The sequence below is a fragment of the Callorhinchus milii genome, unplaced genomic scaffold (assembly GCF_018977255.1).
Source record: "Callorhinchus milii isolate IMCB2004 unplaced genomic scaffold, IMCB_Cmil_1.0 Scaffold3, whole genome shotgun sequence".
In the NCBI taxonomy this organism is placed as follows: domain Eukaryota; kingdom Metazoa; phylum Chordata; class Chondrichthyes; order Chimaeriformes; family Callorhinchidae; genus Callorhinchus; species Callorhinchus milii.
Genome location: NW_024704744.1, coordinates 12,710,332 through 12,737,696, shown reverse-complemented (window position 1 = coordinate 12,737,696; position 27,365 = coordinate 12,710,332). Strand labels below are relative to the sequence as shown.

Sequence of the window (27,365 nt, the reverse complement as noted above, 5' to 3'; positions counted from 1 at the left end):
TGAGCACGTCCGGAAGAAACTCCAAAGAATTAAAATGTCTGCAGGGCATATGAGAGAGAGGTTAGAATTCTCAAGGGAATGAGAAAGGAAGCAGTCATGGGTTTAATGTAAGAGCTATACCTGAGCAATGAAGGATAGTAAGACATGCATCAGAGAACTGCAGTCAAGTTGGTGTAATTTCCATAGTGAAGAGTGCACTGGCAATATCTCGAATCTCTCTCTGTTTTCATATGAAGAGAATACATGAACAGACAGATTAGGAATGTAGTAGCAATTTGGGGCAGGAGTGGACCGTCTCACCTATCTATCCAATTTCCCAGAAGATTCCAAAATATCTCTAAATTGAATGACCTTGAATCATTTGACAACTGTTGACGGTAATGTCTAGTTTTACAAGCAGTCAGTGATGCATCACAAATCTGCTGGAATTCATTGAGGATGTAGCTGAGGTAAATTAGGCCTATTCACCATGCGTAGCTTACTTACAACTGGTGGGGTGGGGGAGCAGGGATTCTTCCCACTCAACCCTTGTTAACCTTGCAACCCAACTACTGATAATAGGTTGTCCAAGCTGGATAAATAGCAGGAAGCTTGCCAGACAGTGCTCTCAATGGCAAGCTATGTGATTTTAGCTGGTTGAACTCTAATGGTATCGCAAGCACATTCTGAGCTCCCCAAGGCTTGCGCATTCCATTTGAAATTTCCATGTGTAGGTGGCACAGGTATGTGGAACTCTAAATCTGTTTAAGACACTTTGCACCCTAAGCGTGGTGATGGCTTCCCCATGTGTAAGACACTTGGATGACCAAAAAAAATCTTTACTTTTTTTAACAGACATTTGATAAAGTTCTTTGAAGAAGATTAAAGTTTGTAGAATAAGTGGCAAATAAACTGTTTGGATTGAACTAATCTTGGAACATCAGAGAGACCTTGCCAAAGATGCCAAGCTGAGTGGCTAGTTAATGTGTGTAACAGAGATTAGATATTTATTTGGAATTATCTGAATGCTGAGTGGATGCTCTTGTACGTAGCAGTTTTTTTTAATAGATGAATATAAACTTAACTAGAACTGAATTACAATTCTTTGGCAAATGGGAAAAAGGAGAAGAATGTATGTACATCACACGTGACCATATTGTTTTTTGGTGGGGGGGAGGGGAGCAGAGGAGAAACTGTTTGCAGAGAAGAAGTGAGGGCGGTGAGTTAAGTAGGACTCATACCAGAAAAGTCTGGTTCCCACTGAGTTAAATGAGTGAGAAGAGGCAGTTGAGGAGGACGGCATAGTTGACTGTGTCAAAGATAGCAGAGGAGGCCAAGGTGGCAAAGGGAGCTGTGGACAGAGAGAGAGAGGACATCATTTGTGACTTTGCCAAATGCTCTCTCACTGCTGTGGGGAGGGTGGAAACCACCTGGAGGAGCTTGAGTAGGAAGTGCAGAGAAGGGGTGAATCACGTTGGTTGGCAGCAATGTGTTCCAGGGCTTAAGTTACCGGCTTGATGCACATTGCAATATTTTCTTCTCTGTAACAATTACTGATGACAGTACTTAGTGCTTATTTGCAGTTTTTTATGTGCAGAAAATAATATAGCTTTATCTTAACATGAAGCGCCGCTAAAAATGCCTTGTTATCGTCCAAAACAGGGCTTCAAAGTTGCATGCAACAAATGTCTGGTTTGTACTAGTGTGTCATGGATTAGTGAGTGGAAAACCAACTACTGTACTCCTTGAAGAATTGACATTAGACAGAAGAAGTCTTTGTCCAAACAACTGCTGGGAGCTGCTATACAACTGGAGAATACAGTAGGGATAATGTTACGCCACTGTTGAAGGTTTTAGTAATTTGAGGCCGTAACTGCTGGTGGCCCTCGCTGTCTCACTTCTGTTAAAGTGTGAAAAGTACAAAGCCGTGTGGCTGAATAAGTTGCTAGAAGGCTTCGGATTTCAACCAGACCAGTTAGAACGTAATATGAGGAATAAAAGGCGACCACAGATGGTGGCTAAGTAGTGGCCTTTATGTTAATGCAACAACAGTGCTACACTAGAATGGCATTAATCTGGACTTCTCGGATCAAATTCCTGAGCTGATTTTGGAGATGAAAACCTCATGGTGGCTAATGAACCAAGTGAGACATCTGCATGTTGAGGCCGGCAGGATCTTTTCTTTACTGTGTGTACTTTTTAAATAGTACTTGAAAATGAGAACTTGTTTGACAGACAAATGGGTTGACCATCCTTTATGTCGCTTTACACTGAGGGTGTTAATCAGCAAGCTCCTTTTTGATTGTTTTACATTTCAGATGATTAAATGCACTTTTGCACAATTCATCTCTTTGGCCTGCATTAAACAATACATCTATTCTGGGTGAAAATGAATGAAACGTTAAAACGGAGGGCTCATCTGGCTGATCTTGCATTGCTCTAGGGTCATCTTATGCTCGAAAAGTCGATGAGATGAACTTATGGCTTGTGATATTTGAGGCATCCTTCTGAACTGAAAAGCGCTATATAAATGTATATTGTGGAGTCCAATAGAGTATTGGTTAGAGCACTTGTCTCGCAAGCGAGAGGACTTGGATTTGATTCCTGGGCAGGACAAAACCTTAGGCAAGTTTCCTTACTCCACATGCCTCTGTTCACCTAGCAGTAAGTAGGAACCCAGTTGTTAGTCAATTGTCGGATCGCTTTTCCGGGGGTAATCATTCCTTCAAAAGAGAATTGGTCACTCAATCCATGACTGTTTGTGGGACACTGCTCATGTGCGCAATTGGCTGCTGTGTTTCGCCCACAAAATATACAGTCAATTCACTTTACAGTATATTCTGTGAAGCGCTTCAAGACATCTCAAATATGTGATAAGACGCCATATCAAATGCAAGCATTATTATTAATATATAGTGATGTACTCTAGAGCACGAGCTTGCACTGTTCCTGGCATCACTTTAGTACACCAATTTCACTAACAAAAAATTCTCATTGGATGTCAACCTTTCCACATGTAACTGTTTGAATTGAGTAAAGCCATTTAAGAATGCATGAATCTCAAACACAATAAATTAGTAAATTACAGGGGTGTAGGGGAAGGGCAGGTAAATAGGACTGCAAGGATTGCTCTTGAAAGAACCAGCACAGACACAATGGGGGCGATTGGCTTTCTTGTGTGCCGTAAATTTCTTTAGTTCTGGTAAATCTGATACTCGTTTGGATAACAAATGCTGTGCTTATTTGTTGAGCTTTTGGAAAAGGATGTTTGACTTTTTTTCCCATGACATTTGGCTCTGCTACAAATTTACTCGTTAAAATTTTAAGTATCAACTTTATATTGGGCAAAATTCTTGAAATTAAGAAATCTTTTCCCCTGCACGCCTGACTTCCTGTTGATAACTCATTCTGATCTTTTCTGAGAAATGCTGAATTCCTCTCTCCCTACAGAGGATCATAAACGTATCATCTTGGCTCAGTTTCTAACCCTCTTTGTCTCTGGGTAGGAACAGCAGCCATATATATGGATAACAACAAAAAAAAATACATTTGTATAATGCCTTTCACGTCGGGAGGATGTCCCAAGGCGCTGGACAGACAGTTATGCCCAATCCACTGTACTTTAAATGCTTTAAGATGTCGTCCTGATGCGAAAAGCACTATATAAATGTAAATTGTGCTGCATCGTAAATTGTATGGTATTCTATGCATCTATCCTGTACTGTGCACACCCAGGACATCCTCTTGACGTGAAAAACTATGTAAACGTAAATTTGTATTGTACAACAACAACTTGCATTTATATAGCACCTCTCACACAGGGCAGCGTCCCAGAGCATTAGACTTCAGTAGCAACAGACTGATTTTCAGACATTAAGCCTTAACTTACCCGATACACTTCCAAAATCCACCTCGCAGCCCCCTTCTGCTTTTAAACTTTTTTTAAAAAAACTGACTGCACTTTAAGGCACCTCCCTCCTCCTTTCACCCTACTTCCCATCCTGCTTGGGCTCCCACTCTTTCTCTTTAAAGCCCTTTGAGATGTTTTCCTATGTGAAAATGTTATCTAAATGCTAGTTGTTCTGAATGACAATCCTTCAAATAAATTAGCCAGTCATTTGATGGCTGTTAGTGGGACCTTGCACAGAACATTTGCCTCCACATTCATCTACAAATGCACAGTCACCGCCCTTGACAACATTTATTTGTGAAGACTTTTTGACATAGTAGAAGCTATAACAAATGCAAGAATTATTATTACTGTACATAGTTGCATTATAACTATATCAAATGCAAAGATTAACAAAAGTTTGCATTTATATCGCGCCCTTCACATGGGGCTTATGGTCACTCTGTTTCCTCCTTTGCCTCAGCATCAGGCTCTGCCACCATTGAGCGCTCTGACACGCTACCCTATGTGAAGTGCGCTATATAAATACAAGTTGTTGTTATTGTCTTGGAGCACTTGATTAATACTTGTGAAAAGAGAAGGCTATTTTTTCCAATGCCCTGGCCAAAACCCCTCCAGATGTATTCATCATTTACATCATGGTTGCTTGTGTGACCTTGAAGTGTGCAAAATGACTGCTGCCTTTTCCCCCTCAAAAAATCACTTGACAATTAATGTAAAGTGCTTTGAGATGTTTGACGTGTGAAATGCTGTAAAACATTGAAATTCTTCAGCAGACTTGGTTGAGGAGGCAGTCAAAAGTAATATTTTTCGGACTGTTAGCTGTAGTACTGGGTTAGAGTTCCTGTGTGATGTTTCTGCTGTTACATAAAACTTTTTGTAAAGCCATGAATGTGGTGACACTCGACTTGTGATTAGCGCAGAATATTAGTAGTTTTGTCTTTGAAAAAAGGCTAACATTTAGAAGATAATGATAGGGAATTTGGATATCATGCTGTACATTCCACACGAGTTCAGAGCTTCGCAAAGAATAAGTGAAACCCTATTGCTCAGAAAGCAGCTGGGTTTAATTTTAACCCCATGTATTAGACACTGAATGGACAAAGCTTTTGGCAATGCTTAAGCGTCTCATTTTTGAGTGCAATATTTTAGTTTTACACTGGGTATTACGAGTTCAAAAGTGGATTCTAGAGTAATCAGCGGCTGAGCAATAGCTGATAAATTGAGCACTTCTGTAAAGCTTGGATTAAAATTTGGACTGACTGACCTTCAAACCATGTTGAATATGGTCCCTTTCACAACAACAACAACAACAGCTTGCATTTATATAGTGTCCTTTAAGTCTCGCAGCGCTTAACCGAACCGGGGTAAGGTAGGTGACCGGAAGCATGGTTGAAGAGAAAGGTCTTCAGTCATGAAGGGGAAGGAAGGGACAAGGCTGAGGGATTGGGGAGAGAGTTCCAAAGCTTCAGGGGGTAGTGGCTGAAAGTGCGGCCTCCAATGGTGGTGCGGAGGGGACAAGGGACAAGCAGGAGGCCAGAGCCAGCCGAGAGGAGGCAGAGTGCAGTGGAGTGGGGAAAAAAGAGGTCAGAAAGATAGGAAAGTGCCAGGGAGTGACAGGATTTTGCACTATTCATTTACTCTACACTGCCTCCAACACTAAGAAAAACATTTCTACTTTGAATGTGCAAATATTTTTAAGGAACTTTTTCTGCTGCAGGTACACTGTGGGTATTATGTCTGCGCTGATGTTTTCTTGGTCAGCTGGGTGTCTGACACTTGTGTAAACTAATCTAACGAAAGGAGAAGGGAGTTTTTCTTCCTGTCCTGGCCAACAATCCCCCAAATAAAATTAGTTGCTCACTTCATGGCTGTTTGTAGGACATTGCCGTACGTAACCTGCTGCGTTTTGCCAACAAAACAGTCAAAACCACTTTACAGTATGTGCTGTGAAGCACTTTGAGGCATCTTGAACATGTGAAAAGACGCCATATCAAATGCAAAGATTATTGTTAGAAACAGAACCATAAAAATCCTATAGAAATCCTGTTTTAAATGATGTAACTTAATTTGACTATAATTTGGTTACAATTGCAAACTTTAAATAAGCAATGTAAAAAATTTATACAAATTTTAGAACGATAATACAGCCAGCAACAAGTTATCTGTGTGTCCCTCTATCTCTGTCTGTCTGTGTGTGTGTGCGTCCCTGTATCTCTCTCTCTCTGTCTGTGTGTATGACTATCTCTCTTTCTCCTGTTAGCGGTTTGAAAGTGTTGGACTGGTTCTGCTGCTAGCCAGAAGCCTGGGCTCTGGACACACAGTGGAGTCCTGTAGCTCAGTGGTTAGAGCACTCGCTTTGCAAGTGAGAGACCTGAGTTCAATTCCAGACAGAGGGCGAAACCTTGGGCAAGTTTCCTTTCTCCACACGCCTAATAATAATCCCTCCAAAACAAAAAAAACAATAATAAATTGGTCATTTTCAATCTACGACTGTTTGTGGGACATTGCTGTGCGCAATTGGCTGCCGCGTTCGCCCACAAATATACAGTCAATTCACTTTACAGTTTGTTCTGTGAAGCGCTTTGGGACGTCCTCCCGACGTGAAAAACGCTATATCAAATGCAAGGATTATTATTATTATTAGTGTGACTGTGTTCGCAGGACAGAAGAAATTATCCCTCGGACTGAATGCGTCCAGTTGGACCACCCTGGTCCAACTAATGTCTTGTACACATTCAGCAAAGTCTTTTATTTGTATTCAGTTCCCCTATCTTATTAATATAAAAAAAACTCAAAACCCATTTAGCCCTGTTTATTGATTTTTACTGACCATCTGGAATCTCACTGCAAAAGATGAGCATCTGGATCTCTCTGTGCGTCCTCTCTGTGTACAACCACGATATTGCCATTTCATGTTTCAGTCATTACCTTGTTGGAATGTTAACTGCTGTGTCAACAGCCTTTTCACAGATGAGAATTGTGCTTTGGGAAAATATCCTGGTAGATGCATTTGTCAAAATGTGGCATCAGTTAAATTTTGTGCCAGCATATAGGGCGGACAGTATGAATGGGTCCAGATACTAGTATTAGGAGTAGAGCCGGGAATCTGAATTGAACAAAAGTACTGAAATTGCCCAGCAGTTCATTCAACAACTGAGAGAGACAGCAAGAGAGAGAGGTTAATCTTTTAGGTTTGATCCTTGTTCAGAACTTTTATACTGCTGAGTATTTCCAGCGTTTGTTTTGTTATGACTGGTCTCAATCACATTACGTTCAGCCATTTTTTTTGTTCATTAGACGTGGCTATAGACATGATAATAATCCCTCAAGAAAAAAACAATAATGATTTGGTCATTCAATCCACGACTGTTTGTGGGACACTGCTGTGAGCAATTGGCTGCCGTGTTTCTCCCACAAATATACAGTCAATTCACTTTACAGTATATTCTGTGAAGCACTTTGAGAAGTCTAGAAGATGTGAAATGCGCGATATCAAATGCAAGGATTATTATTATAACTTGTCTCACAGATGTATTGTTCAACCCAATTTGATCATAAACACAAGTCTGTGCGGTTTCTGGCCATAATGAACTGCTTTATGTGATTCTCTTAACTATGCAAATACGTTTTTGTGCAATAGTGAGAGAGAATCTTATGAGAATTGAATAAATAGTTTAGAAGGGCTAAAGGCTAGTGCTGTCTGAAATTGTTACTATGTCTAGTTCTGGATAACTGAATCCAATTGCATCACTTTCCCACAACCTAAGTTGCCAGCAGGTCTGCCTCACCCCCCGATTATGCAACACGTCATTCGATCAGTGGTCGAAGCGGTCTCTTGGAGATCAGCCAGACTGATTCAGATCTGTGGTGACCTTCTCTTTCCACTGCTGGATATTGCAGTTCTCAATCACAGCTGGATGCTATTACGCGCTGAAATAGTCCTTGATTGGTTTGCTCTGACATAGATGTGTGTTGACAATCCTAAGCTTCTTTTGGATTCATGTTGACATAATCTCAACGTTGCAATGACAAATTGCAATGAACGCACCTTTTTTGGTAGGAATTCTGAAAAATTACGGAACTGTGGGAATTTTCGTCTGGACTACTAGCAGTTTGTTATCACTCCCGAACTCCTTTGTCATCACTGCTAAACGATCACCTCTACCGCATATTGTTTGGCATAGCACGTGAATAATAGCACAGGAAAGACCAGCATCTCTGTTTCACTTTTAAATGAAATATTGGAAATGTCAATCTTTTCCTCATCCCTTGTATCTAAATCTTACTCTCCCGAGTCTCACTTTATCCTGTTTTTGTTTCTCTCTCAATCAATGGAGTTATGCTTATTATTGTTCTGAATGTCTCTGTTCTCACGAATACTGATGTGCTATGCTACATGTCGGTCTTCCTCCCAGTGTGTTGAAATCAAGAGTCAGTACATGAATCATTCATTTCCCAGGACTTTAGAAGTGCTTTCCTCCTTCAATTTTTCCTGAACTCCCACAGATGAAAACTCAATCTCAGGAGCATTTAAGAACTTCAACAACAACAAGATTTCATTTATAGAGCGCCTTTCACGTCGGGAGGACGTCCCAAGGCGCTGGACAGTTGGGTCGGGACCCGAGCAGGGGGGAAATGGTCAGGGTGAGGGGAGGGAGGAAGGAGGGGGTAGAGAGTCGAGAGGGGAGCTGAAGGCACGGTCGAAGAGAAAGGACTTGAGACCGGCCTTGAAGGAGGAAAGGGAGGAAGGAAGGCGAATCTATATAATTGTCTATATAATCCTAATCTATATAATTGTCTCTACTTTTTTTAAAATCTTGGTGATGTGTTACACTGTGGGTCATGGGTGTTCAGAATGTCCAGGTAAACTCGCACAATTCATCTCACTGTAAATCGTATAAACCTCCAAATTGTACATGTACCCAAGTCCTATTCAGTTTCTACCCGAAAGGCACTTAGATTTCTTTACAATAGTTGTATTTTACAAGTAAGATGAACGGCTAAATTGTAATGGTTTCTTAATCTCAAATAATTCTAAATCCTGATGCAAATCATCTTCTAACTCGTATCACCACTACCGCATTTACCATCTGCACTGATGAAGTACTAATACGCAGTGCTGCGTTTGAAACACTAAAACCCGGGAAACCAGGTCATCATGGCGCTGTACATTGTATAGGTCCAAATATAGCTCAAGGGACTGTACTTATTCTTTGCTTAAGAATGTCAATTCGATGTCTAATAATACAGAAACTTAGAGTTTTTTAACAAAAGAAAATGCAAGTTATACATAATTTCCCATACGTCACATTAAGTTGACTGATATGAATTGTGCGAGTTTACCCGTTACTCGTACTTTGCATAAATACACTAAATGTTAAGGTACGTTGTATGAATTCTTTGATTTTTGTGACAGTAGCACTTCTGCAAGCTGTTAAGGAGAGGGTAAGAAAAATGTAAAACCCTAAAAAAAGGCAGGAACTGTTACTTTGTTGTAAATACCATGCAAGCTTCTTGCGAGATCTTGCAAGACAAAAGTAGATAATTTGTGACTAAAGTTATGATTTACTTCTTGTTTCTGGCAGGGACTTGCGGTTCAATAAAATCAAAGATATCCCGCCTGGAGCCTTCCGACGGTTGAAGAACCTTAACACACTGTAAGTGTCTCTTCCATTTTTATTTCCCACATTAAGCTTCTTTTCAAATGTTTTAAAGGGGTAAGAAAAGCCAGGTGCACTTTAACACCTTCTGACCTTTAAGAGCTACTTTTGGTTAATGATTGCTGCCTATAGATAACCATAAAGTGAATTTATTTGCGGGTGCCTTCAAAGCAATCTTATAATGCTGTCAATCTGACTGTAGGTAGGTAGGAGCTATCTTACATTGATAACATTGCAGTGCCTCTCTTTGAATATTACAGGAATGCCTGAAAAAGAAAATTTGTGTCAGTTCATACTTCACAGCAGGTTCACTAATTCAAGTAACCTTACATTGTGTTGGTTTATGATGATTTAACCTCCAATCTAAACTGTGTGCTTATTAATAATAAAGTTCTGAAATTTGTGTGTACAAATGCGTTTTTATCTGGTCAGCCATAAACCCATCACCTTGCTTAGGAGTATCCAAATCAAACTGAGAATCCCATTTACACATGGAAATTCCAGAGATAGATGGTTGGAATGGAATGCACTCTCTCCCCAGAGGGACTCATCCTGTTTACCTAATTCTAGAAAGCGTTAGCGCAGATTGGCAGAAGCCCAGACTGCTGGAGTCAGACTAGATAAAGCTACATAGCTTGCCATTGATGTCGCTGTCTGGCAACCTTTCCCGCTGCTTGTCCAGCTTGGATCACCCTATCTGTTAGGACTTTGGCTTGCAGGGTCAACAGTAGCTGTGTGGGAGGATAGGTGTCAGCCTGGCTAAGTTGGTACTTTTGCGTGCGAGTAAGAAGGCTCTGGGAACAACCCCACATTGGGACTTTGAACTTGTTGTCTTGGCTCACACTCCAATTCAGTTCTGTGCTGTGCTCTGTGGCTCTGGAGGTTCCATCATTTGGCTGAGATGTTAAATGGAGTTCCCGTCTGCCTGTTCCAGTCAAATATAAATTTACTAAAGAAGGGATGGAAGAGACTAAAGTGGTCTTGGATGCCTGCAAAGAGGAAGTGTCCAAAGGAAAAGTAAGATTTGAGGCATGATTTAAAGACAACGAGAGGGTCTGAGACAGAGTGATAGAGGGAGGGGGTACAGCTGTTGGAACTGAAGGCTCGGCCGCTGATGGTGGTGCAAGGGGAGGAGGTGTGCAGCAAGCCTGAGTTAAGCAAAGTGGAGGGGATGTGCGGAGGAGAAGCTTGGAGAAATGAGGCGACGCATGGGAGTGGATAGATTTGTAGATGAAGGTGAAGACCTTGAGATCAAAACCATTGAAGTCTCAGCAGACACATCTTGTGGTGTTTCTCTTTCAATTCTGCACTGTGTCCTTTAAACAACAAGACCAGCTGCGCGGATGTAGGATTCCAGTTTGTTATTCCCCATCTGTACAAGTGCAGCAAATGGTATAAACACTTGCATGTTAAAATCATTGCAATAATGTTGCGGTTGCATCTTAACGTTAGAATAGTGTCAGCCTCAGTTGGTAACACTCTTCTAAGTCAGAAAGTTGTTGATTCAAAACCTTATGTGGAGAATTTGAGCTCATAGTCTCGATACTGACACTCTAATACAGAGCTGGGAGAGAACTGCATTCCTCAACATGCAGCTCTTCAGATGCCACATTAAACCGAGGCCCCATCTGTTCCTTCAAGTAGACTTTAAGATCCCTTAGCATTCTTTAAAAAGAGTTTCTTCCAGTCTAGTGACTGTCTATTTGTTTCGCCTCTAAATGCATAATCACTACAGTACAGTAAAAATCCTGTGAAGTGTTTTGACGATGTAATGAGGTGCCAGCTCAAATGCAAGGATTATTACTGACTGTTCAATCAAAACATAACCAAAAATAACATGCTGCTGTCCTGAAAGTCTGTAAGATGGAGCAGCAAAAATTAAAATACGGCTTTACCGGGATCAAACAATTGGTAATCTTGCTAGATACATTATTTCCATATATATTTTGTAACTGTAGGTTGACCCCATTATAACTATGTTTTGGGATCATAAAATTAGGCCCCATTGTAGGATTGCTTCCAAGTCACACTGACATCACAGCTGGCTTGCTGGGCACACAGGAACTGGGGGATCCAGAAGACATGCAAACCTATAATTATCTTTAAAAGTGAACTTGTGTTCTAGTGAACCACTTTAGAAGTTAACTTCTGGCTTGGTTTTGTCACTGCTGTTTAGGGTTAGATTTGATCACAATCCCATATTAGAGGCAGTGATTTGTTTACATTGCGAAAATAAATAAAAATTCACTGAAATTCTGATTTTCATTGGAAAAACAATCAAATCTTTGGATGCTCTTGTTGGAAGTTCGACTGATGTTTTGGAGAGAGAAAAAGGGGCCCAAATTGGAACTTGATGTTGGTAACTGAACATAAACCTCAACAGATGTATAAATCTGAATATTTGGTTCCCACGCTGTCAGAGCAAAACATTACAATGAGAATGGACACAGAAATGGCACAATTCATTGCAGATCACAGAGTAACTTGTCACTTTTTTTTGAACTTGTCATGGAATTATCACTTTGTTGTATGAAGTTGATTGAAGTTGGTTCATGTGTTCATTCCAGTTCTGTTCTACATTCTTCCTCCTATTCATCTGAAAGATTATCAAAGGTACAATACTTCATAATTCATAATAATCCTTCTATTTGATATATTAATTTCACTTTGGGAGGACATCTAAGAGTGCTTCACAGTATATATTGTAAACTGTAGTGACCGTTTATTTGGAGATGAACACATCATCCAATTTGCACATAATACATTTGCCACTTTCCCCTCACCTTTACATCAGTTTATTAAGTGCTTTGAGTCGCTACCCTGCATAAAGGGCGCTATATAAATGCAAGTTGTTGTATTATTGGACGCTGGGAGAACGGTATTGAATGTTACCATTTCTGAACATTGTGAGGGAATTGAATCAACAGTAAAATAAATCGGACCTCCAGTATACCCTGGGAAAATGACTTCTCAGTTTGTTAATTTAGTTCCCATTGTGTTATGGGGCTTAGTAGAATTAATTACTCCCAATGTTTTCATTGTATTATTGAAACTTTCAACTTTGAGAAGCTTTTGACCTGCCCTCTTCATGTGAATGCACCAATTCCTGCTTCTTAAATACTCATTGAAATATTGGAGGAGTTTATCTAATTTAACATTCTTAAATTTGATGCGAGTGTAAGATTGAAAAATGCAAATTCTAACATCTGATGGATGTGAACTACTAAGTTGGAAATCTAATAATTGGTTGGAATCTAGATTTAAATTGTATACGTCCTACTGCTGTACACTCCAGTTATACTGCATTTCCTTGGCCATGGCACAAGAACAACAACTTGTATTTATATAGCTCAGGTCTGGGTGGAAGGGGAGGTGACTGTAGGCTCCGTTAAATAGGAAGGTCTTTAGGCACAACCTGAAGATGAGGAAGGAACATGTAAGGCACATTCCAAAAGCGAAAGAAGTTTTTCCCGATGTCCTGGCCAACAAGCCCCCAAATAAACTTTGGTCACTCCATAGCTGTTTGTGGGAGGGTGCTGTGCGCAAACTGGCTGCCGCATTTGCCTACAAAATATAGTTATAGTATATCCACTTTACAGTATAGACTTTGAAGTACTTTTATTCATCTCAACAACATGATAAGCGTACTATATCAAATGCTATTATTATTTTTCCAACCCTCCTCCTTCATTACTGAAGACTATCCGTTGCTGGAATAAGGTACCTTCAGCTCCTTCTGGTACCTGGCTGAAGTGACCGTTCTTCATGTGTCAGCCCAGATAGTGAGTGGGGACATACTACACAACTGTGAGAAGTTTGAACACTGATGGAAGTGCTAAGAATCAACAAAAAGTTAGGTTAAAACAAATTAAAACCAGAGGCAAAAGTTTTGAAATGATCTGAAATATTGTAACATTTTAAGTGTGGACCAGATATTGGCTGCCATGACAAAAGATGTATGCTGCTGAATAGAAGGCAGATTATACACACTTACTAAGTTACAGCCTTGAAGTGGAACCATAATTAGACAGCCCTGAGGCGGAGGAAGACTAAACAGTGTTGAGACTAAGGTGAATTGCCATTTTATGTAGAAAGCATAATTAATTTAATTAATTGGTCATACAAACAGCAATGCGTGACAATTTCATACAAATAAATAATCCTTGCATTTTTAATACAGCATCTTATTGCACTTTTGAGACCTCTCAAAGCACATCGGGGTATACTGTAAAGTGGTGTGACTGTATGTGCTTGTGGGTGATAGTCAGTTTGCACACAATGTTCCACAAACAGCCATGGAGTGATTGACAGAATTTTATAGAACCGTGGAAATTTACAGCACAGCCATTTTACAGCTATTTGACCATTATGTCTGTTGGCTCTTTTAAGAGCAATCCTGCCTGTTGCATTTATCCACCTTTTCCCCTTACTCCTGAGGGATTATTGGCCAGGACACAGGGAGATACTCCCTTTTCTTTTCAAATAATGTCTTGGGATCCTTAACATCCACCAAAACAGTTGGGCAGAACCTCAGTTTAATGCCTCATCCAAAGGATGGCAACTTCGGCAATGCACTGAACTCTCAGCCCAGCAATTGGAGTGGGTTGAATGGCCTCCTACTTCAACAGATTTCTAAGGTGCTTGATCAAAGAAGGCTTTGGGAGCACAGTGTTAAATGAGTATTCGGGCACATCTGCACTCTGTTCCTGCCAATGAGTTTTGATTTTGGAATCTGAGTTGCGTTATGGAGGATGATTTGGAGCGAGTGAAAGCCCTTATTGACTATAAAGTCAAACTTTGTTTTCCTTCCAAGAAAATGACATAAATGATTGTTTTTAGCAAGACATTTAGAAAACTTGATTCTTTCTCACTTCTCTTCCCCCTTTCCCCCCAACCCACACACATTTGGTTGCAGACTTGAGTCTGTAAAGTAAAATTATGTTTTTTTTGGGGGGGTTGGTGGTTTAGCCGAGTGAACACATACAAAAAAGCATCACGATGCTTGCGTTTCCTAAACACGTGACAGAGTTCTGCACATGTGTGGGAATTTCTGTTTGGCTAGTATGGAGTGGGTTGCATTGTTTAGCACAAGCCAAAGCTTGGGGGCCCCAGAGTGTGTGGTGGGTTACTGCTACAGTTTAAGCAGTGAGTGCTGGTAAGCTTTCAGCTGTTTGTCTGATTTGTCTGACTTGGACCTCTCTGCTCATTACTATTTTGTCATGGAAACTGAGGAATAGCCAAGTTGAAGAATCCCAGCCCCCAGTGACTGGTCTCCTCCTTCAAGTCGCGTTGATGAGTCAGGCTGGCTTGCCCATCATTCACAGTGCCTTCTTGTTCTGCAGACCTGCCGGTCTCAGGAACAAGCCCGAGGAAAGCACTCTGGGATGTTACCCTACGCGAAGGGCACTACATAAATGCAAGTTGTTGTTGGCCTAGTGCAAGGACCATGGACTTGATTTTGATATTCCATTGCCAAGCATATCACCTTGGATCTATTTAAACCCAAGGAGACCCTGCTTGCCTCTCCTCCCTTGGAGAACAATCACTTGATGAATAAACAAGCCCAAAAACTGGTTCCGGGGCTGAAAACAAAATTTGGACCCAGAAAGTGGCTTTCAGGATTCCTGTAATGTTTGAAAATCATCGTCATGTTAAACCATTATGCAGCAGTGGGTGGAGGGAGGTTCACTCTCACTTGCTTGGGAATGTCATAAAAATGTGACATATTGTCAACTTTGACAACCATTTAATAATCATTGAATTGACTTTGTCTAAATTGAGTCAGGGAGGACAGTCTAGTACTTGCTGCAGATAAATAGGCAAATTATAGAAGCCCAATAAGATTGAGTTACCTGCATGGGCATTTGATAGAGTAGGGGTGTGTGTCTAATTCAAATAAAACTTTTGTGGAGCTTGATCTAGATGACAACAAGATTATTCCAAGGCACGTCCATACAAAGTGGTAAAGTTAGTTGGGACTTTTCAATATTCATGTTCATAGAATCATACAGCACAGAAGGAGGCCATTCGGCCCATCGTGTCTGTGCTGGCTCTTTGAAAAGAACTACCCAATTCAATCCCATTCCCTCTTCCCATAGCCCTGTAAACTTGTCATCCCCAAATAATTATCTAGGATTATTATTATTATTATTATTACTTCTCTCTTGAAAGTTGTTATCGAATCAGCTTCCATCACCCTTTCAGGGAAAGAATTCCAGATCCGAACAACTCGCTGTGTGAAGAAAATTCTCCTTACCTCCCCTCTGTTTCTTTTAAATCAGTGCCCTTGGGTTACCAACTCACCTGCCAGTGGAAATGGTTTCTCCTTGTTCACCCTATCGAATCCCGTCATAATTTTGATAACTTCTATTAAGTCTCCACTTAATCTTCTCTGCTCCAAAGAGAATAATCCTAGCTTCGCTAGCCTCTCTTGATAGCAGAAGTTCCTCATAGCTGGTAAGTCTCCTTTGCACGCACTCCAATGCCTTGACATCCTAAATATGGTGCTCAGAATTAAACACAGTACTCTAGCTGAGGCCTAACCAGTGTTTTGTAAAGGTTCATCATAACTTCCTGACTTTTGTATTCTATGCCCCTATTTATAAAGCCTCACATCCCGTATACTTTTTTTAACAGCTTTATCTACCTGTCCTGCACCTTCAAAGATTTATTTACATGAACCCTCAGGTCTCTCTGTTCCTTCACCCCCTTTAAGATTGTACCATCAGCTTATATTGCCTCTCCTCATTCTTCCTCCCAAAATGCGTCACTTTGTATTTCTCCTCATTAAATTTCACCTGCCACATGTCAGCCCGTTTTACCAGTTTGCCTATGTCCATTTGCAGTTTGCTGCAATCCTCCTCATGGTTTAGTACTTTTCCTAGCTTAGTATCATTTGAAAACGTGTATTCCCTATATCCAAGTCCAGGTCATTTATATAGATCAAAAACAGCAGTGGTTCTAATATTGACGCCTGGGGGACACCACTGCACACTTCCCTACAGTCAAAAAAACATTTATCATAAACCTTTTTTTTTAATCCCAATTTCCTTCGTCATCCAGGGAGGTTTTCCCCTTTGTGGGAATGCATCTGTTCTGTCCCCGAACTATCTCCTCCTTGAAGGCTTCCCATTGCTTGTTAGCTGTTTTACCCACCAGTCTTTCTTTTCAGTCCATCTTGGCTAGTCCCTTTTTAACCTCACTGAAATTAGGCATCTTCCATTTGAGTATCTTCATCTTTGATTGCTCCTTGTCTCTTTTCATAAGTACTCTAAACCTAATGATGTTGAGATCACTATTGTCCAGATGCTCTCCTACTGAAACTTGCTCCACTTGCCCAACTTCATTCGCCAGAACTAGATCCAGCACTGCTTCCTTTCTCGTTGGCCTGGAAACGTACTGATCCAGAAAGTTATCCTGCACACATTTCAGGAATCTTTCCCCCTTCTTACCCTTTACACTGTTATTTTGCCCGTCTATGTTTGGATAATTGAAGTCCCCCATTCTCACTACTCTTATTGGTTTTGCATCTTTCTGAAATGTGCTTGCAGATTTGCTCGTCTATCTCCTTCCCAATATTTGGTGGTCAATACTATACACGTAACAGAGTAACAGCTCCTTTTCTGCTCCTCAACTCTAACCAAATAGATTCTGGTTTTGGACCCTCTAGCACATTGTCCTTTTTCAGGGCCATAACCATGTCTTTAATGAATATTGCCTCCCCCTCCTTTTTTTCCTTCCCTATTCCCCCTGAATACATTGTAGCCAGGGATATTCAGCTCCCATTCCTGCCCTTGTTTGAGCCGGGTCTCAGTTATTGCCACTACTTCATAACCCCATGTGGCAAATTGAGCCTGCAGCTCACCAATCTTATTTGTCATACTCCTTGCATTTATGCACATGCACTCCAAGACCAATTTCGTCTGTTCTGCATTTCCCTCCCATTTAATCCCTCCTTTTTCTGGATTACTTCTTATTCGTCTCTCCCAGCCCTCTATGTAACTTCTTTGTCCTGTCTAATGCTACATCCTGATTCCCTTCCCCCCTCGAAATTAGTTTAAATCTTTCCCCACAGGACTAGTTAACCTCCCTGTGAGGACATTTGTCCCAGCCCTATTCAGGTGTGACCCATCCACCTTGTACAGGTCCCAATGATTATATAATATAAGTTATATTAAAATAATGTAAAACATGTCTGGGAACATGGCAGGGCAGCTGAGACTATGGAGTCCTGTAGCTCAGTGGTTAGAGCACTCGCTTTGCAAGCGAGAGACCTGAGTTCAATTCCAGGCAGGGCGAAACCTTGGGCAAGTTTCCTTACTCCACACGCCTAATAATAATCCCTCCAAAAAACAAAACAATAATAAACTGGTCATTTTCAATCTACGACTGTTTGTGGGACACTGCTGTGCGCAATTGGCTGCCGTGTTTGCTCACAAATATACAGTCAATTCACTTTACAGTATATTCTGTGAAGCGCTTTGAGACGTATAGAAGACGTAAAAAGCACTATATCAAATGCAAGGATTATTATTATTATTACTAGTTGCATGCACAGAACTGGTCCCAATGATTCAGGAACTTAAAGCCCTCTTTTCTGCACCATTTCTCAAGCCATGCATTCATGTGTTTCATACTGCTGTTTTGATACTCACTTGCACGAGGCACTGGGTGTAATCCAGAGATCATTCCTTTGAGATCCCACTCTTTAGGTTTTTCCCTAACTTCTGACACTTTCCCTGTAGGATCTCAGCCCTTTTTTTCCCCCTACATCATGGATCCCAACATGGACCACAACTTCTGGATGTTCCCCTTTCCCCTGTAGAACGTTTTGCACCCACTCCGTGATATCTTCAACCCCGGCGCCAGGGAGGCAACATACCATGCAAGAGTCACGTCTTTGGTTGCAGAAACACCTGTCTACTCCTTTCACCATTGTGTCCCCAATGACAATTGCATTGATACTCTTGCCTGTGTCCCCTGTGCATCCATTTGCTTTTGACTTCCCTCCCAGAGGTGTCATCACCCTGACCAGTATTCAGTACAGAGAACTGGTTTGTGAGTGCCACACTCTCAGGTGATTTTTGCACTGCCCATACCATCTTCCTACCATGCCGGGTGGTCACCCACTCAATCTCCTTCTGAATCCTCTGTGGCTGTGCGGTGACCACTTCCTGAAACATTCAATCCATGAACTCTTCAGACTCCCTGTATGCTATGTAGTGACACCAGGCTCTCCTTGAACTCAAGCAGCCAGAGGCACTTCCTACGCATGTGTTTGTCCAGGGCACACAGTATCCTGAAGTTCCCACATGACACACATTGTGCATACAACCACTCTCAGCTGCCCTGCCGTATTCCCAGACATGTTTTATATTATTTTAATATAACTTATATTATAATTATCCACCTCTTTCCCCCCGATGCACCAAATTCCTTAACAGAATCCTCATTCTGTTCCCTCCTCACACTGCTGGGCTCTCCCAAGTCTTCCCCTTTATATTGGACTAAAACAAAAGCACCCAGTTTCAACTGGTCAGCAATTTTATTAATTCCCAATGCCTTGCCAATGATTAACTGCTAATTGACTTGTTTGCTGCTTACATATAAGGTTGCCTGTACCTCAAGATAGATTTCCCACCCTTCTGTTGAATGAAAGAGTTCTCTCTTTCTCTCAGATATCTCTCTTGCTGAAGAATTCTCACTCTCACCAAATTCATTAACAGAATTCTCGCTCTGTTCTACCTCACTCAGTCCCCTCCTCACGCTGCTGGGCTCTCTGCTCAAACTTTACGCAATAATCTAAATGCAATACAAATTCTATGAAGATTACAAAAACAGAAGCAACATCAGTGTATTATTTATTAGAAATGGCATATTTTGTTAATGCTTGTTTTTTATTTTAAGATACCCATTTATTATAATCCAGTATATACTGGATAGTGTTGCATTGTCAGAGGTGCCATGTTTTCAGCTACTATTTTCCAACCCTCTGCAACTCCCTGCCACAGTTTCTATGCCTCACCCACTCTTTGTCTTCGGATCACACTTGAAGACTTTCCACTTTGATCTTGTTTCCAATCACCCCTCCGGCTCAACTACGTTGCTGTTACATGTTCTGAGATGTTTACCCAGGTGAAGGGCGACATAATCAATGCAAGTTGTTGTAGTTTTTGATGAAATGTTAAACTGATGTGCCAACTGCCTTATCGGTGGACGCTAAAGATCCTTATGACACTATTCAAAATGAGAAGGGAGTTTCTCCGAGTGTTCTGCCTAATATTCCCGCAGATTTTTTTTAAAACAAAGTTTGTTCATTCATTGGCTTTTTGTAAGACATTATTACTGTATGCAAATATGCTGTTGGAAAATGTACTTACCAGTGTCGTTCAGTACATAATCAGTTGTACAATTGAAGACTTGGGGTTGCAGTTTATCCTTGCATTTGGTGTAGCACTTTTAGCTTTAGGAGAAGTTCTCAAAGCACTTCACATGATGTACTATGCAAGTGGTGTGATTGCATATTTTGTGGAATATCTGGCAAAGAAGGGTAATTTTAATTTCCCAGCTCTTGTGCAGTCCCACAAGTATTGGACAGTGAATAAACACAACAGCAGCTGTGTTATCTGGAAGTCTAATCAAGCTTCTTCAGCTGCTGTATATTAATAGTTAGCAGGTCATTCATTTCAAATCACTCACACTGTCAAATTATTCCAACCAAATAGTTGCAGTGATGAGATTTTATACATAGCTTTTCACCATACTTTTATAACACAAATTCTTCTGTTGTTCAAAACATAAAGACGGAATGAGGAAGACCATCAAATGGATGACCAATTTCCACCCTCAGCAATGAGGCCTGATGTTCAAAATGTATAACTTCTTTCACATCTAGAAGATGTCTCAAAGTGCTTTACAGGAAAAATTGTTTTACTGTGTATTTGTAGCCAGTTTGTGCAAAGTGATGTCTCACAAACAGCCATGAAGTGGATGACCATTTTTTTTTTGGGTGGGGAGGTCAGACAGGTGTTCAAGTGTCAGCCCTAGGATACATGTTCAAAAGGCCCAACATGTGCCTTGTACCCACAATCTTCTGATTCAGAACTGATAGCGCTACTAACTTAGCCGGGCAGTTAGCCAGACACCCAATCTGTGGAGGAATTGAGTAGAAGTTCCTCCTCATGACTGGATTATATTGTTCTACTTAGAACCACAGAAATGTACGACACAGTAGGAGACCATTTGGCCTATTAGTTTGTCAGCATTTGTTCCTCTGAGAAATCACCATCCTAGTCCCAAATCCCTGCTCTTTTCCCATATCCTCTAATTTGCTTTCTCTGCATGTGCTTATCTAATTCTTTGTCAAATGCCCAATCATCTTTGCTCTAATCTAAATAGCCAGTCCAGAAAATTCATTCCATCCTCTGACTACCCTCTGGGAGACATTCTTCTAAATCTTTCCTTTCATTCCCCGTGTCACAATCTTGAATTGATGCTTGTCCTCTGATCCCCTACCAGCAGAAAGAGCTTTTCATAATTATTTCTTTATTGGATAATGATGTTGTAGAATTCCTTGGCTTTGATACATGCGTGTGTGTGTGTTGCACTATATTGTTTGAAACTCCATCCCACACTCCCTTCGCCTCACTCCCTCCCTTGCCTCCTCAAGATCCTTCTTTTGGACTGCACCTTCAGCTACCCTCCCTGCCCTCCTCCCTGACTCCAACCCCCCCAGCCCCCTGCATGGGACCAAATCCCTGACTGCGGGGGTTTGGGACATGAAAGGTGCTATGCAAATGTAATTTTGTATTGTATTATTGCTTATTGTATTGGCACAGCACTACTTGTGCTGTAATTTTGAGTAACCAGTGAAGGGGACAGTTCAGATAACCTTCAGTTATTGCAGTGCAATTGTATTTCAGAAATACTAGTACAATGTGTGTCAGCCTAGCTCAGTTGGTATCACTTTCATCTCCGGTTGTGGGTTCACGCCCCTTGTCAGTTCTTGGAACTCATATAGTCTATGCTGACATTCCAAAAAGTTACTGAGCAAAATACATAGACAATCCACTTTACAGTATATTCTGTGAAGCACTTTGAGGCATCTCAACGATGTAACAAGGCGCTATATCAAATGCAAGGATTATTATTAAGCAGTTTCTTGCAGCATACTAACTGTTATGGGGAGGGGAAGGGAAACACAGAATACAAATAAATCTGTATCTAGGTGGTATGGATTTAAAATAATCATGAAAGGAATTGAAGCGACGTTTAGAGAAAAATATCTTTGCAGAGGGCGATTGGAATGTGGAATATGCTATTGATGGGAGGCAAAGCAAACTAGATTAACTACTTGAAAAAGAGTGGAGTAAGACCCAGGCTTATCAAACTCCAGATATCCAGAATTGAAACCTTGCTAATCTTCACAGTGGACAGAAATATCAACTTTGACTCAATGTTTGAATCCCGCAAGCAGAAATTAGTTTATCCGCTATTTTCTACTCATGTAATTCAAGCATTTTTTAAAAAAATGCTGGCATTGTACTTGCACTTCGCCAGAAATTCTGGGTTACCAGACGAGATCTCCACACCCCCGTTTGTCTGGCTAGCCGGGGTTTAGTGTAATGATTAAAATGGGCCAAATGGTCACCTCCTGTGACACATTTCTATGGGTATGGGGAGTGATGAAGTAAATGGAATTGGATTATAATCCTTGCATTTGATATGGCAACATATCATGTCTTCGAGATGTCTCAAAGTGCTTCACAGTGAAGTGTAAACTGTAAAGTGAATTGACTATATTTTGTGGGCAAAGTGCGGCAGCCGATTGCACACAGCAGTGTCCCACAAACAGTTGTTGATTGAGTAACCAAGCTTTTTTTTATTATTTTGAGTGTCTTGGGCAAAATATTTGATGGTCACGGTGGCCTGTTTCTGTGCTTTAACAGTCTATGAACACAAAGTTGGGTATTTTATTCTTTTGGGTCTGTAACACAGCAATTGTTTTTTTTACCATTTTCCAGACTATTGAACAACAACCAAATTAGAAGAATTCCCAGGGGTGCATTTGAAGATTTGGAGAGTTTAAAATATCTGTGAGTAAACCACTTCAATGCTTGTCCCCAGTGGAAAATGTTATTTATCGTGCATTTTATTATTGATCAGGCATGTGTTCTGTTGCTTCCATCATTCTCTCATCTAATGTTATTAATGCTTCTCAACTTCAAAATGTTATGATAATTGACTGATTTTAGTAATTCATGTGCTTCCTCATGCTGTGATGTTTGATTTGAGTCTCAGTATCCAGTGTGGAAAAATGGATTGCATGTTTGAACGTGTCAGGGGAGGTTGGCAAATCCATCATTGATTCTCTTGTGTTGCTGTTGATTATATTGCCAACTAATTTACATGTTAAGAGTTCGGTTTGCAGATGTTCCTGGCAAAGGCTACATTGAATTAAGTTTCTGAAGCATTTAATACGCCATCCTGTGTAAACTGGAAGAGCATCGTAATGCAATCTGGTTTAAGACTGTAACAATTTTGAAATAGTGAAAAATCAAACCTACACAAGATTCTTTGCTGTTCATGAACAAAACCACCATGAAAAGAATGTTGATTGCCAACTCATGTAACGGTAACAGATTGAAAACAAGAAACACATTGGAGTGAATTTCTGAAACCTTACATTCAGTTTATATTAATCAGTTAGTGATTGTAACAGAAACAAGAGCTATTTCTTTCCTTTTAGTAGTTCTGTTGCTTGTGCTGGATAAAACTGATAGATGTATATTGATATTGCGAGGTGACCTACCATTTCTTCCCTGGCTTTATTCCCTTTTTGTTTGAAGATGGTGACTCAAAATGGGGTGCAGTATGTGGGAGTCAGCTACCCACAGGTACCTTTCCTTAAATAGCCATTCTTTATTTGTTGGCTTACCAGTGAGGCAATTACTGAATGGTGATTCCCTCTTCCCCACCTCACACCCCAACCCAACCAATTATGGTGTCATAGCTGCCTCCATGGCTAAGATCAGATAGATCAAAACTCAATACAGACCAACGAACAATCCTAACTATTTGCCTTATTATTGCCTCAAATGGTGCATTTACACATTGATCCATTGAGGAGCTCTTTCTTTGTACTTCATAAGTATATTTTTAATTTTTTAAAAATGAATCTTCAGAATTCTGCTTGATGTACAATTTTGGTCTCTGTATTGTGGCAGGTCATTGTGTAACTAACTGATGGTGCTGATGCAATCTAAACAGAGTAAGCATGCAAACACTCTGCTTAAAACTATACAAATTGCAAACTATTTGTTAGAAAACTGCTGAACCTGAATCAAAACAAAGATCCCCTGCATTAGAGCTAACTTGTTTGAGTTTCCCTTTTTATCTGTGCCAAAAGTTAAGATTATGCTGCGATAATATTTTCGTGTCTCTGCACTTTTTTTTCCATGGCATTTTGGTTGCTTTATGCCAAGCATTTCACAACATTCACTAACATGATTCCAGGTGAGATTTGTGTAAAATGTTCATGTCATTTTTGGGGGGATTTTACTCATGTTTGAATTACAATATTACTGTTCCTGAACTGCATCTAAAGTAACTCCGAGAGGCTAGTCATTTGAACAAGAATAGAAAAAAGCCATAGAAGACAAGTGATTCAATCAAGGATATAAAAATCTATGCATCTATTACTTATGAATGGATTGGTTACACATTTGTAGATTGATAGACCAGGTAAAGGGATGAGGTGGTGGTAAACAAATAGAAGCACAAAATTTTACTTTGCTTTCCTTCAATATGGTGCAGATTGAGAAAACATCTTACATTGCTGACATAGCTATTGTGGGTGCAGCTGGATATATCTGTGATGCAGTATTGCATAATATCTTCACCATTGGCTTCAGACAAATATACATTTTATTCTTGTGTAGGATGCCTGTTTCCTAAAACTTCCTATTACCGTTGGGCACTTCCTGTCATTATATAGATTTCCTATTTCAAACAGAATGTAGCAGATGGGAAATCCAGTTCATGTGTAAAATATAAATGTACTCTCCAAATTGGTGCACAACTTTAGCATTCAGCTTTCTCCTTTGTATCTGGTCTCACCAAAACTGGTTTTGTTTACGTCCACTACCCGCTACTACCCCTATCTCGCACTCAATGCCGCTGAAACACTTAATCGTGCCTTCTTTGCATCCTGCTTAGACTTTTCCAAAGTGCAGATCTCCCTTGCTCGGCCATTCATAAGCTGCATCTCAACCAAAACTCTGCCATCTATTTAGAATTAAAGTATCTCAGAGGTTAAGTCACTTGACTTCTGTAGATTTTTCTATTCTTGTTCAAGATTTAATCAAGAAGAGAAAAAGCTATGCAATCTGTTACTTATGAATAAATCTGGTTCCACTTTTGTAAATTGATAGACCAGGTAAATGGATAATATTGTTAAAACATAGAAGCATAGAATTGTGCTTTGCTTTCCCTCAATATGCTACAGATGAAGAAAACAGCACCAAACTTGGCATACCCCAGTCCTTGCCAGTTTCCACTGGCTCCCTGTCACCCAACATATCAATGTCAAGGTTCTTCCCCAGGCCTACAATCCACTCACTTAAAACTTTCTGATTCCTGTAATTTTCTACCCTGGTCCTCAGCTCAGCTAACTCGGATTTTCTGTGCTTCTTCCTGTCCTCTCCATAGTCCAAACATTCAGTCCCTACATCCTAGCCTCTGGAACCCTTCTGGCAATGTTTCCTATCTTCTATACCTGACATCCTGGCACTTCTCTCCATCTCACTGAACTAGTGTATGTGTTCAGCTTGACCCCCTCATCTCTCCTCATCCTAGTTTCTGACAAAAACTGATTTTCTGCATCTTCACCATATTGTCCCCCTCCATCCCTTTTCCCTCTCCAGTGCTGGAGTAAATCTCATTCAAGCCTTTATCACCTTCAGTCTCAACTTCTCAAATGCCTTCTTGCTGGCCTCCCCAGCTCCACTATCCACAAGCTCATACAAAACCCTGCTGTCCACTTTCTTACTTGCACAAAATCCTTGTATACCCATCACCCTTTCCTTGCCAAACTCCAATTTTGTCCTAACAATCCTAATTATCAATCCTAATCCTTTGAAGTGAAAAAGAGTTATCATGAAAATGATTATTTTCAACTTGTCACATTGTTTTCATCTGATTCCTGTTTTCTTTAGTTGAAATTAATATCCTTCACTACATCTGCATTGGCCAGTAAATCCCCTATATAAAATTGGTCACGCACTCTGTGGCTGTTTAATGTATCACTGCTGTACACAAAGCTGGCTGTTGCGTTATGCCCACAAATGCACAGTCAATCCACTTTACAGTATATCCTATGAAGTGCTTTGAGACAGCTCGGTGATGTGATAAGGCGCTATATCAAATGCAAAGATTATTGTTAAGAATTTTCCATATGAACCGAGAATGTTAAGAGGAGATCCAATGAAGGTTCTCAAAGTCATCAAAGGTTTTAAGAGGATAGAGTGATTATTCCAACTCTTGAAAATCAGTACCAAAGGCACAGTTTGAAACCTCACTGGAAGCATTATAAGGGGGACGTTGGAAGAAACTTTATCATGCAGCTTACTATCAGAATATGGAATGCTTTTCCACAAATTGCAACGGTGCCTGAGCCCATAACATTGGAAAGGGAATTGGATGATTAGAAGTGAGGAAAATAAAAGGGTATGGGGGTGGAATACTAGAGATTTGGGACTATAGTTGTTTGCTTCAATGGATGAACTAGCATCAGTTTAGGCTTGATGGGTTTAAGTGGCATCCACCTATGTTTCTCTTATTCTAATTCCTGCCTTGCTGTGTTCAATTCCACTGACTGTATTTTATGTTTTTCTAGTCATTATGATTCAGAAGATGAAAGTGTATCGCAGCTTTTAGTTATTACAAGTCCTGAAGACTCATAGGACAGCTGTAATTCCCTATGTGGAGATCATAGTCTTATGGTTACTCAATGTAGAAAATGCTACTTTTGACACCAAAGGTAGAAAATAGTGTTCAAAAAACAATACTGAGAGTTCAGTTTGTTTTATTTTAAATTACTGTCCTCCTTGAGTGGAGGTAAGTGGGGTTTTCTTAATAATAGTTGAAATGACATGGCTTCAAGGTGACATGTTTGTCAATAGAATTTCTCTGTGTCAGTCTCTGTATTCTAGTTCATGAGCCAGGCAAGTGCACAGTATTTCAGGGAACAACTGATGCGAGTCTAGCAAACCTAGACATTTTGCTGTGTCTGGAATGTGTAGATTCTCCCTGGAGGGACTACCCTGCTTACCTAGTTCTGGGGAGTATTCGGTGCAGGTTGGTGAGAGGGAGGCTTGGGGATCACAGAGTGTGCATTGGGGTATACTGCTGGAGTGTGACCAGGTAAAACCGCAGAGCTTGCCATTCAGAACACTTTCCTGCTACTTGTCCAACTAGGTCCACCCTACCCTTTAGGTCTTCAGTTGGCAGGAGCTGAGTGAAAAGAATCCCTACCCCAAGTGAACAGTCTTCCTCTTCACGTTCTGCTAATGAGCTAAACTAGCTGGTCTGTCATCAACAGTGCCCGGGAATACTGCAGACCTGTCTGGCTCAGGAACCAAAATTGCCATTGAAATATTGACTTAATTCCGACATCCCCTTGCCCAACACATCACCTTAAAGCCATCTCAGCTCCGAGGAAACACTACTTACCTCTCACCTCTTCTTCTGCTTCTTCCTCATTTTCTCCGCTTCCCCCCTTCTCCCCCATACACAGGAGTGTAGAATTCAAACCA

General features: G+C 40.6%; 1 protein-coding gene across 1 annotated transcript in view; it reads left to right on the top strand.

Annotated features, from left to right (window-relative positions):
• The window catches only part of LOC103185976 (peroxidasin homolog), a 110,464-nt gene that overhangs the window by 30,638 nt on the left and 52,461 nt on the right, over positions 1-27,365 (top strand). Inside the window, exons 2-3 of the mRNA XM_042333275.1 lie at positions 9,478-9,549; positions 22,575-22,646. Coding sequence (XP_042189209.1) covers positions 9,478-9,549; positions 22,575-22,646 — 144 coding nt within the window. The remainder of the gene's footprint in view (positions 1-9,477; positions 9,550-22,574; positions 22,647-27,365) is intronic.